Source organism: Cimex lectularius, unplaced genomic scaffold (assembly GCF_000648675.2).
Source record: "Cimex lectularius strain Harlan isolate CLEC.00 unplaced genomic scaffold, Clec_2.1 scaffold83, whole genome shotgun sequence".
In the NCBI taxonomy this organism is placed as follows: domain Eukaryota; kingdom Metazoa; phylum Arthropoda; class Insecta; order Hemiptera; family Cimicidae; genus Cimex; species Cimex lectularius.
This window is the reverse complement of record NW_019392748.1, coordinates 1,640,559-1,657,999: the sequence shown is the minus strand read 5'-3', so window position 1 is coordinate 1,657,999 and position 17,441 is coordinate 1,640,559. Positions and strand designations below refer to the sequence as shown.

At 35.1% G+C, this 17,441-nt stretch overlaps 1 protein-coding gene and 1 long non-coding RNA gene across 2 annotated transcripts; both read right to left on the bottom strand.

Moving 5' to 3' along the window:
- Positions 1-7,725: 7,725 nt before the first annotated feature.
- On the bottom strand, positions 7,726-9,168 carry LOC106665774 (26S proteasome regulatory subunit 6A-B-like). Its single transcript, XM_014392477.1, has one exon. It carries the CDS (start codon positions 9,046-9,048, stop codon positions 7,762-7,764), a length of 1,287 nt encoding a protein of 428 aa, XP_014247963.1. The 5' UTR covers positions 9,049-9,168; the 3' UTR covers positions 7,726-7,761.
- Positions 9,169-10,114: 946 nt separating this feature from the next.
- On the bottom strand, positions 10,115-12,229 carry LOC106665606. Its single transcript, XR_001340318.2, has 3 exons — positions 12,057-12,229; positions 10,792-10,872; positions 10,115-10,210 (listed from the first exon to the last, which is right to left on the bottom strand). It is a non-coding gene; the product is annotated as an uncharacterized LOC106665606 (long non-coding RNA).
- Between the last annotated feature and the right edge of the window lie 5,212 nt (positions 12,230-17,441).

Below are 17,441 nucleotides of genomic sequence, written 5' to 3'. Positions count from 1 at the left end.
TTCGCAGACGCTTGTCATGTAACCAAAGCTAAATTCTCAACTCTTTATGTTAAAGTTAACTTATATTTCGGTTTAATGCTCGCTTTATTGCTATTAGTGATCAAATGTTCGTTTCGCGCTGTAAAACCTCATGAAGGACGATTCGACACGTCATTAATTTATGATTGCATATCAGTAACAATAATAAGAGAAATGACGGGAAATTCTTTTCATTAAAATTTGACACTTCTGGAGCAATTTTAAACCAGGGTTTTCTTAAAAGTGTAAATTCTTATGAAAATCAACAGTCTGCACGAATTTGTGATTTTTTTAACAGACAGCTTTCCGTAATGCAACTATAAATTATTAAGTAATTGAACAAGTATTCAATACGGCTCGAATTATCGTATTAAACGGCGTACTTGAACTACAGTTCCAGCTTGACCGTTCAACGTCGCTGGTTTAGTCTATGCGCAGCGCCGTGACATAAAATTCGTTAAAACTATCTTTTATGTATGTAACTATTGCAGTTTTAACTATAGCAGTTATTTTTGTGAGACTATTTATCAAGTAAACATCAAAATATTTTTACTTATATTTTAACCAAGAATCTATTTAGGTCTTAGAGTTCGTTTGATAAAACAAAGATGAAATGTAACTTTCGATAGTAAAACCAAAAGGGATAAATGAAACTAAATATTACGTTCGAGGAAGTTACAAAATTTTTATTTTAAAAAGAGAAAACATATAAATTACATTGTGTATAGTACACAAAGTATAATGGCATGGCTAATGCCGTCAGCCAAGAAAAAGATACATGTACATATTGTTTACTGATTAGATATAAAAAGGTGTATGGACAATAATTATTAAAAATGAAATAAAAACAAAATAAATATTGATGCGGTTCGTTAATTCATATGGAAATTGCATGCGCTTTAATCAGAGTTATTTATGCCTTCGAGGACGGCTTCAAACCAGAACTTTGATCTACAGAGATGGCCTGAGTGGATGCGTGGAAGCGGGGTAATCCCTTTAGGAACATTAGAGACAAGTGGCCTACCCCAGGCTCCATTGTCCAATGGCAGTAAGCCCCCTACCAAAGTACAGTTGCGATGCCGCAAACATATTCGCCGAGAAGGGCAATTAATCCATTCCGTGCAAACGGAATATCGGATAATAATTGGATAAGAGTGAACGCCTGTTAATTTCGTGTGGAATGCGTACATTTTGGTCTCTGGCTGGAGTGATAGCCCGGTCGCATTTCAACTAACGGCTCCCTCCAGTATAAATGTCCGATGTGAGCTCTAGGGCTAAATTAATCTCGACCGGGGTTTCGGTATGTCAACGTTCAATTTTGTCAACAAATTACCCACTTGCTTCCGAGTCATGTTTCTAGTAAACAATTTGCAAAATGGCCAAATCAATCTTTTACGATGGATTAGATTGTACTCTGATATAATTAGTAATCAATAGCCGGATTACCTGCTTTGAAATGTAATGAAACCAAATCAGAAATTCGAAACAAGGAAAGTACTGTTTTTGGCACTACATCTATTATGCCGGTTTTTACATTTTACCGGACAAAATTGCATTTTTCCATTTTTTAATATTTGAATTTTTTATGTGTAAACACACACTTTTAATAAGAATTGAATAATCGAATTGGGTCTAAGGTGATTTGTATAATGCGCTTCCTTTTTCCTTATGCATAGGATTTTTCAACAAATTCGAGATTTATTTTTTTCCTTTTTCTTACGAGGGTTCACAACAGCAAAGTTATATCAACCCTCGGGGTGCCGGTGTTTTTACAAAAAGCCCATTTGTAAGTATGTCGGGTTGGAATGCAGGGCCGCTAGATTTGAACCCGGGACCTTTACCTTACAGTGATGAGCGCCGTGTCCGCCATTGCGCCCACCGACGCCCCCTTCGAGATCTATTGTCACATCAGTACGCAACTGATACTGTACGCAATTTCTCACTTCTCACTTTCTCATGCTCAACATCGTAAAAGTATATACAAGTATTTTTTCATTATTTAATTAAAAAATAAGCAACAGAAAATATTTAACAGAAACCGATAAAAAAAAGGTAATGAAAGTAAAAAAACTTTTCCCAAGAGATATATATTTTTTTTTAATTTCCGTTCGATTTTCTATGTTTTGAACGTCCGTTTTGCGACGCCAAACATAAATGCTATTCTGTTCTGTGTAAGCTTTTTTAATTTTTAAATAGAGCGCATTTGCAAAAATTGCAAATCCTTTACCCCAAACTATACACACAAAAATTTAGTTTAATTTTTTGTTAATTTAAAATTTTTGGTCAAATTTTGCACAAAATTATTTTGAAAAAAATTAAAAATTAAAATTATTTCCAGTGATCAAGGTTGCAAATCGTTTACACCAAATAATGCAGAGAAAAGGGAAATGGAACTGATTTTTGTTACCAACTAATACATGTTTTTAATAAAAATAAATGTACATCGTTCTTGGGTTGCGCCTCTCCTTGGGTTTGATATCACAGTTCTCAACTTTGTAAAGGAAATTTCACTAAGAAAAATTCAGAAAAATGTAAAAGTGAGTATGTCCTAATATCTCAGGAAAGATTCATGATAGAAACCTCGTGTTCATGGCAATGATTTATGTTTCATTTAGTGAATCCACCAGATTTACCTCTGTAACACCTTGTATATACACATAACAATTACATATTCGTGAATTCATAAAATGGGTGGTTCGAATTTCCCAAAAAATAAATAAAAGCTGTGAAATATCTTTTTAATAATTTGTTGACGTAGTGAGGAGGTTTCATAACGTTGCAACATTTATTCGAGTCATCGTAGGACCTGGGTGGATTACAAAACAAATGTTGATTGAAAAAATGTATTCAACACAAATGTAAATAATATAAATTTTGAACCAAGTATTTCACACTCACATAAAATGTGGAGATACTCATGTCTGTTTCGTGTGAAATTGTTGTGAAACGTGAATTTATTCTGCTGTTTTTATATGATAGCGACAGGATGGGGAAAGCGGTAAATCTTGAAAATTTTCTTTGACCGAATTCCTGTCGGCACGTCGGAAAAAGATGAAAAAGGTGTTTTTTTAAAATACTTCATTCCTGACCGATCCTCACTACTTTAACAAATTATTGAACAACCAGTCGCTAAATAACATACTTTTTTTAAATATATCCTAGTATTTCAAATATTTTACCAACTAGACAACATGTGTCCACTTTAAGTACAATGGCTTCAAATAATAGTGAAGATGGGAATATCCAAGAGCAATGAAGGGAGGGACTTGGCCTTTGTCCTTGCCAGGAAGGGCCACAATACCTTCGAGGGCCTATTGAGAAACCGTCTTTCCAACAACGGCCCTGCCCTTTTGCCCGGCGTAGAATTCAAAATGTCGAGTGCCCACTCACTCATCCCTCTCATATCTATCAAGCCGAATTTTTCCTCCTATCCCTCGAGCAACTTCACCGCTTATCCTTTCAAAAATATGGGGTTTAAACATTTATTTTTAACGGAAAACATAATGTGGGTAGATATAAACGTGTAACAAAATGTTTTTTTATCATAATCAAAATTACTTGATAAAAAGTTATAAGTATGTACTATTTTTTATCAAACAAAGCACATACTGAGCTTATTTTGTTTTTGGTCTTAGATTCGGCTTCCTTGCGACCAATATTGGTCTATTGTGCAATCTCTAACTGATGGGCCTCTCACAGGGGTAGGAACCTCAGCCTGTACAGGAATTGGCACCATCAAGGACATATTCCGCTGTTTCTTCTATTAGCAATATCTTGACAGGCTTATCTCTGCTAGAGATATGCTTCCGTAGTCACTGCAGTGACCACTCAGCACTATCATTATAATCGATGAATTAAGGTTTTGGTTGGGATAAAAAAGTCAGTGTCACAAGCGGGATTCGAACCCACGGCCTTCGGCTAGGTACTCCGCTACTCTACCACTTGAGCTATCGTGACTTCGATCCACTCGGACACTAACTTCCCATCTCAACTCCACCTTTTGAATTTTCCCTCCTTTTTGCCATTTTTCATTACCATTTCCTTAATTAATTGAAAAGAATTTATTTGGTCAAGCGGACCACGAAACTTAATAAAATATCATTATAAATCACTAATTTCGTGGTCCGCTTGACCAATTAATATATTACAATTAATTAAGGTTTTTTGGTTGAGATAAAAATTATTTATTAGTTCGAATCCCGCTCGTGCCATTGACTTGTTTATCTCAACCAAAAATCCTAATTATCATAATAATGTTGATCCTCTGGATTTAGTTGTTCTGCAGTTTATTTCTGCGATGACTTGTATAACAAGTTAAGAAGCTTTGCATTTTTCGTGAGTTAGTGATTCAGGCGTAAAACTTTTGTAAATTAATGTGATATACTCATTAAAATTGTGTATGTAAATGTAATAAACAATTTCCCATGTTGAGAAATAGCGCACCAAAATTACATGACTCAGCCAAGAAACTTTGTTAATTTAAATTTGGTCAAAGCAACATGTTACAAATTTAATTTAATCGAGATATTTATTTATAGAAGTCCTATTTAAAGTAGCATAAAATAAAACTTCATTTTTGTTTAGCTTCATCCAGTTTTGTCCTTTAGATCAGAATCCGAATGACATTACACACGTAGCTTAAATGATTGAGAAAGCAATAACTGAACAGCCGTCGACACAATATTAATCACCATTCTAATGAGAACGTGTAATTACCTTTTGTGACCGATGGTTTTTAATAAATGAACGGAGACCTACGACGGGCAGATATTTCAAGTCCTTTGCCCCTGAATAATGAACCCGCGAGAGTATGCAAGGGACGTGACTTAACTAATTATGTATATCGATTTTGAGAGCTCGGCCCACACTTGTTTCGTTTTTCACCTGTCCTTACAACAATTTGCATAATAGTAAAGAATCAACATCAAAAATTATCCAGTGGCAAAAATAACCATTCAACATTTCTTTATGTAGTACAAATGTATTTTTAACTCTCGCTAAACCAGCAATCCTCCTTTCCATAGACAAATATTTCAAAGCCAATACAGCCGGTTATGTGGTCTCTTAAACAAACAAGATTAATTAGAAATTAATCAAGTTACCTGTATGTCTAAACTAATGGTTTCAAACTCTCGGTTTCTACGTAGTACCTATTCTCCTTTGGTTCTCTCGAGTAATTGAAGTGCCAAGGTTCAATTATTAAATCTCGTTGTATACACAAGCTTTGCGAGACGAGAATCTTCTGTAATGCCGTGATAGTTACCTGAACGATTTCCTCATATCCCTGAGTTATATAGTTCTATACTAAAAAATATGAAGCGCATGTGGATATGGGATTTTTAGACAAACTGTCATAACTAGTAATGGACGGCAGATATGTTGAAAAAGCTTCAGTAAACCGATTAGTCTCAAAACAAACAACCAGTGAATAATCCCCGCAAAAGTTCCCAATAGGATCCATAATTGAGCTTGATGTGGAAGATAATCTCCATGAAAAAATTCTTGAGTTATAGAATGGTTATCGCCGATTAACAAGGGTAATAAGTTGTAACCAGATTGAGGCTGGACATTATAAAAAGACAAATGTCAGCGACACTTACACTGCCACCCATAAAATCTTTCAAATTTTTACGTTCATTACCACCCAAACAGTCAAGCGCAACTCTTAAAGTATTTTAACAACAACAAAAATCATCACAATTATGTAATCAAATGGTAAAACCTTAAAATCAATTAGAATTCAGTTGAAGTAATCATGATCGGAGAGGTTTACTGTTTGTGGGAAAACCTTTTGCTACATCTGAATACTTTATTAATTCTGGTCTGGCTAATCTCGTATTTTGTTCTGTCGAAAAGCGTCTGACAACCAAAGCAGCAAACGTAGTCAGATCAAAATGATTGAAAACGATCAAAGTAATGAGTTTTCATCTAGCAGACCTCAAAAAATCTCGTAACTATTTTTTTAGTACCTTTCTCTTCTTGTTGTTTTGCACTGCCAAGAAGTGCTTTACAGCTTAATTAGCGACAATATGACGTCAATTGTTATGGGAAACGACCGAAGTTTAGTCAGCACTTCGCAAAAGTCCGAAAATCTCCATACTACTATTTTTAATCTGTGGACTTCTCAGATTATACTTTTCATCCATTCTTCGATATTTTTGTCTGTCGGCAGGCGTCTAACAACAATAGGACAAACATATAAAGTGAAAGATCAAATTTCGCTCCATCATCCCGCAGATATAAACAATTCTCCGAACTCTATTTTAACCATTTCGTTTTCCGGATCATCTTGGTCAGACTTGTTTCGACAAACCAAAACAAAAACGATTTTCAAATCAAAACAATAATACAAATAATTTGATACACACGACCAAACTAAGAGCCTTAATCTCGCAGTCCTCACGAGAAAATCTTCTAATTACTATTTTTGTCCTGTGGTCCCTTTAATCTATTTCTTGACAGCCGCGGTAGCCAGGTGGTTAAAACGTCCGACGCTCGGCTCTTGATCTCGCGGACCTGGGTTCAATTCCACCGTCGCCAATGGAGTTGTCTTTGTGTCGCCTAAGGGACCAGTGGCCGCAATGAAAATTGACACGCCACTAATCAATTGAAGGTTTTGGGCGGGATCGGATCTTAACCCCCTTCGAAAATTTGTTTCTTTGACTGAACAGACGCGTTGCGAGCCCCCAAAAATACGAGCTAGGAAGGTGTACTATACGCTGTATTGAGCTGCAGTACTCAGGAGGAACACCGGTTCCTGGTATCCACCATAGTAAAAAAAATCTATTTCTTGTCGATTTCTTCTTTCTGGCCAACATATTGACGATAAACAATAAAGTAGTTAAGACCAAATTTCTTCTAGACGAACAAACTAAAGCTGATCCATCACCTGGTTGACCATAAGAGAAAATCTCCCAACTACTTAAAAGTTTTTTTTGCCTTTGTAATCTTTGCTATTATGGTCTGTCGTTATGGTCTGACAAACAAAAGTGCGTGGATATGCCGTCCAGGTTAATCCAAAACGACCAAACTATGGGGCCATCACTTAGCTCACCTCAAAAACATTTTCTAACTACTCTATTTATCTTTTAGCTGTCTGTGATTATCCTTGTTGGTCCACGCGTTCTGTTTTGGTCTGTCGAAAAGCAAAATAACAAGGTAAACCGTCAAAAATTATACAATTCTGACTCATTATTTTGCAGACTTAAAAAATTTCCGATTCTCCTGGACACGTTTTTCTCTTCTGGGATGCGTTCCAAATTGGTAAATGGGAGATGAAAAAGAATCCAACGGTGAAAATTGACTGATTGGTCCGAGTCAAAACATTTTTGTTTTAAACCTATGTATTGAAACCTTTCCACTTTGTTCTAGTATGACTAATTTTACTTTGTTCCATGTATTATTTGCTATTTACTATTGTAATGATTGTCTTATAAAATTGCTATAGGTTAAGTGTTAGTCAAAGAGAATAAGACGAAAGTTGTTTTGATCGTTGTCCTCACATTACCCCTTACGTATTTTACAAGGACTCTTCTGCCTCGCCACTCTTATAGCGGCACGTTCGTCGCAACAGACCAAAACAACAAGGATTGTTTGGCCAAAATGATTGAAAACGATAAAAAACAAAGCCACCTCCTCGTAGACCTTAAGAGAAAATTTCACTTATTTTTATATTAAGAGAAAACATGTGTTTTTAAAAATGAATAATCACGAATTTAATTTTTTTTATTTAAACATAAATAATTATGCATAATAATTTAAGTTTGACTTTTTTTTGGCTTGCACTTCCAAAATGGCATCCATAAAGTCTTCGTGGGTGACTATATTTCCGTTCCTTCGAAGTGCTATCATCCCCGCTTCGACACAGACGGCTTTACATTGAGCACCGTTGAAATCGTCCGTGGACCTGGCGAGCTCCTCGATATTGACATCAGGACTGACGTGCATTTTCCTCGAGTGTATTTGCATGATTCTGGCCCGAGCCGTCTCGTTCGGATGGGGAAATTCTATTTTCCTGTCCAACCGGCCTGACCGGAGCAAAGCCTGGTCGAGGATATCGACTCGGTTCGTCGCAGCGATCACTTTTATGTTCGAAGTGGAACTGAACCCGTCCAACTGATTGAGCAGTTCTAACATGGTCCTTTGGACCTCGCGATCTCCGGCCTTTTCGGAATCGAACCGTTTCGTGCCGATTGCGTCGAGTTCGTCTATGAATATCACGGTTGGCGCTTTTTCCTTCGCGAGGGCGAACGCGTCCCTCACCAACTTGGCACCGTCGCCTATGAACATCTGCACCAACTGGGGGCCGGCCAGTTTTAAAAACGTCGATTTCGTTTGGGCAGCGCAAGCACGTGCCAGGAGGGTTTTTCCCGTTCCTGGAGGGCCATAAAGCAAAACACCCTTCGGCGGTTGGATCCCGAGGGCTTCGAACTTCTCCTTGTGGGTCATAGGAAGAACTACCGCCTCGATCAGTTCCTGTATTTGCTTATCCAACCCGCCGATATCCGAATACTGTTCCGTCGGCCTTTCGTCTACTTCCATCGCTTTCACCCTCGCGTCGTACTCCGCAGGCAAACTCTCTAAAATCAAATAAGAATCTTTATTGACGCCTACGAGATCGCCTGGTTTCAGTTTGTCGGGATCGACCAGGCCTATAACCGGTAAAAAGTACGTCTGTCTAGTCGAAGTTTTAACTACTACACATCTCCCTTGTCTTTTCGCATCTACGTCTACGGCTGCACCTTCTTCCTCCGTGTCTTCCGGCTTCAGCTCCAGCAATTCAACCACGTTCGCGACTAAATAGGGCAACGTCTTGTTCACTTTAATTTTCTCTGTGTTTTCTTTAATCTTGTCTTTTTGCGACTGGAGCTCGTGTGAAACGCTCATTACTTCGCTCTTCATTATCCTTATTTCTGTATCTAACAAGCGCATCCTTCGATTTAAATCGTTTACCGACAACTTTTCGATATCGACGTTTTCTCCTTCAACATCGACCACCGAGAGAATTTCTGGTGATGCTGGATCCCACATCTTTATATGAAACTATTGAAATTAGCAGTTATCACGTGATGTAAAACACCGAAAACGGACAGTTCTTTTGCAACATATGACACAATTCTAATAATTTCCGAAATAAACTATCAAAAGCATAATACCATGTGATAACGTTTTTATAATAAAACATCTGTAGGTGTGTTGTATTGCCATAAGGGGATGGAAATATTTTTTCCAAATATACTATCAGTTTTATTATCTTATACAAGTAAGATAATCGGTATTATTAGCAACGATTTGTTTTAAAGATTTAAAGCTGTCTTAGAGCCATGTCCTTTTTTAGCCAACGATTACCACCTGTTGGTACCAGAAGAGAAGTAACCGTCGTCGGTGAATGTTTGGATTTTCTTCGGCCAGTGTGATATAAATGCGAGTTTCCATAAATGTATCCATAGATAAATAAGATGTTAGGTTTCGGTTGTTAAGGGCTTTGTTGAAAAGTTTCAAATCCTACTTTTGCGCTTCGGTTTTCTTTTTATTTTTAATCATAGATACTCCACCGATAACCAGTGGGACTGCGCTTTAAAGTTTAATAAGGAAACCTAGCTTTCAATTACAAAGCAGACGACTTTCGACTTAAAAGACAGTGGTGCGATGTCAAAAAAATCTTTATTGTAACTAATACAACTTTTTACTTGCAAGTTCACTGGCATGAAAAAATCTATGGCCACATTAGAAAGATAATTATGGACATGTTTAATGAAAATAAAATATTAACACTTTTTTTGAAGGTTTGATGATCATCTATTTTATGTTTAAATAATTTAATTTTTACTTTCTTATAATAAACCAGGACAGTTTCAGAAGGATTGAGGTTTAATGAGTAATGACAATAATCGATTGTTAAAATATTTTTATCAGAAATGTTTTAACAATCGATTATTGTCATTATTCATGAAACATCATTCTAAACATACCATAGAAATGAGATTATAATTATATAAACTTACATTTAATTTATTAAACCGATATATTAAAATTTTAAACTTTTTTTTATTTGTTTAATAATTCAGAAAAGTTAAAATTCCCTTGTTTCGTATAAATATTTTTTTTCTTCTTCCTCTTACACCAATAGAACAAGGATGAATAAATGGATGGACTGGATCATGGGACCAACTGTCTATTCTGTTGGGAAGCACTGAAACAAATTGCAATCTGCTGAAAGCGTACAATATCTGACGGTAAAACAACGTTGGTAGATAGGCCTTGCTTTTTTAAGATTAAGACAACAGTAAGACGGTGATAAAAGCAATAAAATGAATTAAGTTTGAAGTTTAACTTGTAAGCAAGATTGGCATTCGTTTCAACCGTCTGTCTTAAATATTGTTTATAACGACGATTTGAATAATGCTCTAAGACTGTTTTGAATTTTTATTTTGAAGAAAACTAATCATTGTTATCCATTCATCATCATAAAATAGATTCTTCATTGACCGCATTTTTTCACCCAAATCATTTTAAAGCTTCCAGCGTTTTGTTAAAATACATACTTTCACAGGATATACATGATTTTTCAACACAACTAAATATATAGCACATTGCAAAAGTAATTTTACTTCTGAGAACGACAGTAAGAACAGCAAACAGAAATATTTAAATTTAGTTGTTGATCAAAAGTTAAAGACAAATTTAGAAAATATTGTGTACTTTTGTCAATTTGGTGAAATTCAACTGATAATTCGGCTAAACATTATTTTAATATTCTATTTATTTTATTACCTTTTTGACAAACTGGTCAAACTGCGATCCCTAGCAGGAGAGACAAACATGCTTTGGAGGTCCATTTTTCATTTGCAGCCGCTTATTATGAAGGAAAAGATTAATTGAACTTGTTCATATTTTTAATATTGAAAAATAGTTGGTAGAGCAAATATACTAGCAGTGGTTATAGCAGCATAATTTGCAGTAATAGAAGTACGAAGAAAACTAGACGTAGAGAAGATTAGATAGAAGTTGAGTCAAAGTTATAAAAAGGAATAATTGCACTTCAAGGAGTTCTAGCAGTTCTAAACTGTGATAGTTGCGGTAGAAGGAGTATTGGTAGTAGAAGGTGGAGACGTTTTTATGGACGTTGTGGCAGTAGAAGGTATAGTAGCAGTAGGTGCCAATTGAGATTTTAAAGTTTTAGGTACAAAGCGTACTAGCAGTATAAGCTACAGTGGAGGTGAAAAATGCGAGTGATATGCAGCATCACTAATATCAGTGGAAGAAGTAGTAGCGGTAGAAGGATTAGTATTCCTAATAGAAGTTGTAGCCGAAGTACGACTAGTCGCAGGTTTAGGCGTACAAGTAGTTATAAGAGTAGATAATGGGGGTACCAGTTGAAGTAGAAGGAATATTAGCAGTAGAAGATATAGTAACTTTAATAAGCTAGTAGCCATAGTAAATTATTACTATTATTACAAATAATGCTGACAGTACAAACATAGAAGCAGTTATAATAGTAGTGTCGATGGAGCATTAGTTGCACTAGAAGATGTACTTGTAGTGGGAGCATTATCAATAAGTAATAAGGGTCATGGAAGTTGTAACTAGCAATAAACTTTACAGACACTGCAGAACTAAGAAAATATATTATCTAGCCGATCTAGATAGATATCCTACTGGGGGCGTCGGTGGGCGCAACGGTTTAGGCGTTGACACGTCGCTCATCACTGTAAGGTAATGGTCCCGGGTTCGAATCCAGCGGCCCTGCATTCAAACCCGACATACTTATAAACGGACTTTTTTTTCAAAAACACCGGCACCCCGAGGGTTGATATAACCTCTGTTGTTGCGAACCCCGTAAAAAAAATTTAAAAAAATAAATAGATATCCTCAGCGACAAATCCCTGTTTGAAAGTTTTGAGAAAATTCACTTTTAGCGTTGTTTTGATAACAAGTATAGTTTTTATTCCGATGATATAAGTTAATTAAAACCTAAACCAACGATTAACGACTGATAGCCTATCATAAACATTAATTGAAAACAATACAATACTTACAAAGAGTGATTAGGCCGAAAATAATGAAAGGAAATAACTAAATTAATGGATTGACCTCCGCAAGCCAATAGTTTATCATTGTAATTTTTCACGATTTGTTTCTTTGATTGAGCAATTTTTATAGAAGAAACAAATAAAAAATAGTGAATGTAAAAATGAAACAAAGATACGACTCATCTTTCTGTAAGAATGAAGCCAAAAACTCATTATTTTCTGATAGTAGCAGCATTTCATGGTCCAGCTGTTCGATACAAAAAAGAAAAGAAGCTCAATAGAAATCGACAACCACTGACTGTTGTGAACAATAATCGTTCTAGATTAAGTTCTCTGTTTTATATTTGATAGAATTTAGATTATGGCTTGCCTGGTTTCTTTCTTAATGTTACGGTTTACCTTAGAAAAACACAATCTGAATACTGTTGAATTATTTATTTATAAGGTTTTATACGAACCACATAAGCCGGCCTTCGGATTGAATTTAAGGGCTCATACAATACAAATAGGGCTTCGTGCAAGACAAAAAATTATACGATTCGGGAGGCTTGCTCCTAATTTTGATCATATTATGCTGCGTTGGGAGTAAATCGTAAACTTTGTTTTCGTGGTTTTTGGTCAAAAGTGGCCGTTTGGAGTTGTCAGGGAAGTCGTAAATTTCCTTTTGTTTGTGATGAAAAGACTTGATTTAGATGGATTCAGTTTGATACAACTACCGGGATTCGGATGAAGTTACAGAACTTCCTTTTATCTACTCCAGCGGCATCCTGTTAGAACAAATAGACTTTTCGGCAGCTAATCGAATTAGGGATAAACCATGAAGGAGGAAATCGACTTCATAAAACACTAGTAACTAAACCGTTGGTGATAATATCAGCAAATAAACATGACAAAACCGAAAGTTTTTATCCATAAATCCATGTTAATCTTAAAGTTTGAAAAAATCATCTATGGCTTATAGCTCATCTAATCATATATTTGTTATTCAGATGTTACTCCGCTTTAGTAAATTTAACAGTGTTTTCTCTCTAAAACAGGTTTAAGTGTTAAAAAATAAAAACTTAATAGAATCCTTGTTTTGTTGATTTTTTAATTGAAGTAATAATTTATTATTTTGATAACAAACATATATGTTTTTATGTGCTTAACTAATTTTTATCATACAAATTATGCTTTTCCGTTGAAACGAAAATAAATCTGATATAAGATAAGAGAGGAATGCGTCCATTTTAATATCATACCACTTCCCCTTAAATAAATTGTTACCATACCCGATTTTTTATTAAATTTTGAGTTTGAAATAAGTTAAATTGTTGTCGTAATTTTATTATTGAATCATTTTCAAAATTATACCGGTTCACAAAAGCGTAAAAAGTTGCTGTAGGTTGTTAAAGTTAAATTAAATTATCTTCCACTGAGTCAGTTTCTAAGTGATTGGGTAGCAATTTGATAATGTCTTATAACCTAAACATTCCAGCTTTTATTATTAACAATTCGATTATTATTTTCAACCGAACAATTCTTCTACAAGTTATATGAGGTTATTTCACATGAAATGTCTGTCATTATAATAATAAAAATCCATAGACAAATAAGCAATTTCCTGTAGCCTATACCAGCATGTTTACAATTAATAATAAGCAGTTATTCAGGGCTTGCAATTAGGTGTACATAGTACATACAATTCTCCTGGAGGAGAGATTTCTGGGTCTTCTTGGGTGTCCGTGAATCTTACTCCTGTGAGGGTACCGGAAGAAAACTGGGTTATGGCACTCCTGGAACCCGAACCTCGGAATAGTCAACGAAGAGGTCTTGCCACCATATGTATAATGTGTCACCTAGTCCTGCCAGGAGGCGACTGGATGGTTATCGTGCTGGGCATCGCGGCGGAGCCTCTTGATAAACTATTTTAACAAAACAATTACCAAGGAATATATTATGAGAAGTAAGATAAAATAAATAAGAATATACATCATCAGACACATTTAAAAATAAACGTTTGAGTTTCCGAGATTAATAGATTACACAACATTTGAAAAATGGCAAAAAGGAGGGAAAATTCAAAAGGTGGGTTGAGATGGAAAGTTAGTGTCGGAGTGGATCGAAGTCACGGTAGCTCAATTGTTAGAGCAGCGGTGTATTTAGCTGAAGGTCTTGGGTTCGAATCCCGCTCGTGACACTGACTTTTTTATCTCAAACAATACCATTCATAAAGATTAATTAATTGAAAAAAGTAAATTGGTCAATCGGACCACGAACTCTAATGGATTTAATAAGTAAAATGAAGTAAATCTTCACTAAAGCTCTCTGTGGCCATTTCATTTTTCGCCGAGAATGAAATACATTACACGACATTTGAAAAATGGCAAAAAGGAGGGAAAATTCAAAAGGTGTGGTTGAGATGGAAAGTTGGTGTCCGAGTGGATCGAAGTCACAATAGCTTAAGTGGTACAGCAGCGGTGTATTTATCCGAAGGTAGTGGGTTCGAACCCCGCTAGTGACGCTGACTTTTTTATCTCAACCAATATCTTACTTAAAGATTAATGAATTGAAAAGAATTAAAACTAAACTTATGAAAAACGCTACTATATTTTTAAGACAAATGTTTTTTAAAAGTTCTGCTATTTTATAAACAAACAAATATATAACACTTTTTAAAAAACTATTAATGAGTAAATTTATTAATGATTAAACTTATATTTAGCTCTTTCTTTAGATATGCATTTTATACAATTTTTATCTTTTTAGTTGATGAAGTAGAGAAATGTTTAAATATTAATAACGAGAAGGGTAAAACTGATTCCTCCTACCTGCCGTTGAAAATAAAATAAGCGTCCCTTCCAACTCTTCGAACCGAAACCGTACATAAAGCACGGTGAGAAAGGGGGAAGAACACACTCAATAATAAAATACCTCATGTTTAAGAAAGATATGTTAGCCAAGATGTACGTGGTCACAATCACCAAACGGCTAGTCTAGACGTAAATGCATTCCTTTCCCGTGACCATATACCACATATTGATTGGATAGCAATATGGAATGATTTATAGCAATAATTTAGCGATAAAATTGTTATTAGAAATGTAAGAGGAATTGTTGGTTATCTTGAAATAGCAATTATCATTTCAAACATTGTGGGTAGGTGAATGTTGAATAATAATTATTTAATGGATTTTACTTGAGTTTGCACTTAATTTGCTTTAGAGGGTCTTCCCAGGCTTAAAATAAAGAACTCTTCATTCCAGAGGTTTGATGCAATTTTGTTTTGATAAATAATACACACCGTATATTTATTTTTTTATTATTAAAGTTTATTGTACATTACAAGCTTAATCAATTTTAAATATAGCATTGAATGTATAAATCGTACAGTAAAAATTAAAAATAATTAGATTGTTTAAGGAAATTATTTTCTGGTCGATCTTTTTAATCTTAATTACATTATTATCATCAGGGCTTGGCAGAATTTAATTAACCCTATAAATTAATATAGTCATAACTAGAGCCCGGATTTGTATGCAATTGCATATTCTTTTTGCTTACACTTACGACCGTGACGCAGTAGTTGAAATTTTATTCGGTACATTTTTGCATATTTCAAGAATACGGTAAATTTAAAAAAGTTTTGATGACATACTTACAAAAATAAAAATAAACTAGGCAACTAAGAACAATGAGAAGAAAAGGACGAGAACGTAAAATTTTATTTAGATATCAATTGATGTTCCATGAACACAAACAAATAAACCGACCCAATAGAATTGTATAGAAATAATCGGTATCTGTATTTGAAGCCCCCTATTTCAAAAACTTTTAGGTGCAGTTTTTTGTCTTTCCTGAAAAATCAATTATTCTGAATTAGTCGGGTTGTGGAAAGAAATAGGGGCCTAATTTGAAATACCTACTAAAATAGTCAAGTCTGTCATTCATATTTCCAACCTAGTAAGCCTAAAAATACCAAAAGTGGGAACTTCAACTTCTAAAATAGCAGGCTGAATTTTTCAACAAGAAACAGAAATCCCGGGCGATTTAGTAATTAATTATATTACAAAATAAATTAAAAAACAACCTTAGCCAAAATGCCGGCTTGACTGAATCGGTTAAATTAATGAAATCTGAAATGAAAGCAATTAAGTTTTTATAGAGGGACACGACGATCCAACTTTTTAAATAACTACCTGGATGTTGAAAAAAAAATTCTCTTGGAGGTACAAATGTTTTTTGAACGATGAATGCTGTAATTTTACAGACATTTCTTTGGATTGTACATCATGGTCACTTTTAATTCACATCAAGAACTTAATTAAACCTAATTATTTATTTTGCAAAAGTTTTAATTATGTGATTTTTGTGTGACGTAATTGGTCGGTTCTATTTTTCCCTCCTACATATTTTAATATTTTTAATTCAAATTATATGGCATATTTGAGGAGGATTGTATTATATGACATATTTGAGAATTTTTATTGCATATAAAATCGGGTTTTCATCTCAATTATTTCAATATACGAGTCAAACTTTTTTAAAAAATTAAAATTCTGTACAAGTTTAATAAATTGTGAAATTTCTCTCTGTAGCATTAAAGAGTGATAACTTGTAATTTGATAGTTACAGATCTTTTTTCCCCCATCCTCCACCCCACCGTACCAGAGGGAGACCCCTTACCGGCGGACCTCGGCCTCTAAACTGACCTATTTTCTTGTATGGGGGAAAATGGAAGCTTCGCCTTCCTTATGCCTCGCTCTAAACGAGGGGCACGAAGAAGGTTACGGATACATATATTTTTTCTCTCTGTATTAATTAAACTGACCTAATCTAATAGGTCTCCCCTCCATCATTTTGGTTTGTCTATATTGTCTGGCCCGTCAGAACCGTTTCGGCATTTCGCCATCTCCTTTGTGTCTGTGTGATTTTTATTGAACCGAGTCTCTCTTATTGGGTGGCGTGTCAGTATAATCTTTGGTTTTTGGGGTCCCGGGCAAAAAACGAGGGAAAATTCAAAAGGTGGGGTTGAGATGGGAAGTTAGTGTCCGAGTGGATCGAAGTCACGATAGCTCAAGTGATAGAGCAACGGCGTACCTAGACGAAGATCGTGGGTTCGAATCCTGCTCGTGCCTCTGACTTTTTTGTCTCAACTAAAAACCTTAATTAATTGAAAGATATTAATTAATCAAGCGGACCACGAAAATTAAGGAATTATTCAAAATAATAGATGCTTCTGGCAGGTACGTTCTCTTCCTATTGACTTTCTCGCCTATCGCCAGATATTTTGGGTTCCAGGGAGATGGAAGTTTCTGGGGTCCTGCCTTAGCGGGAGAAAGAACCCAGGAAGAAAATGAAAAGTGTATATGTTTATTCAGCATAAGTATGTCAAGAAAAACTCTTACGATA

Coding starts and splice junctions, on each gene's coding strand:
- LOC106665774 (XM_014392477.1), bottom strand. CDS start 9,048: ATGTGGGATCCAGCATCACCAGAAATTCTCTCGGTGGTCGATGTTGAA.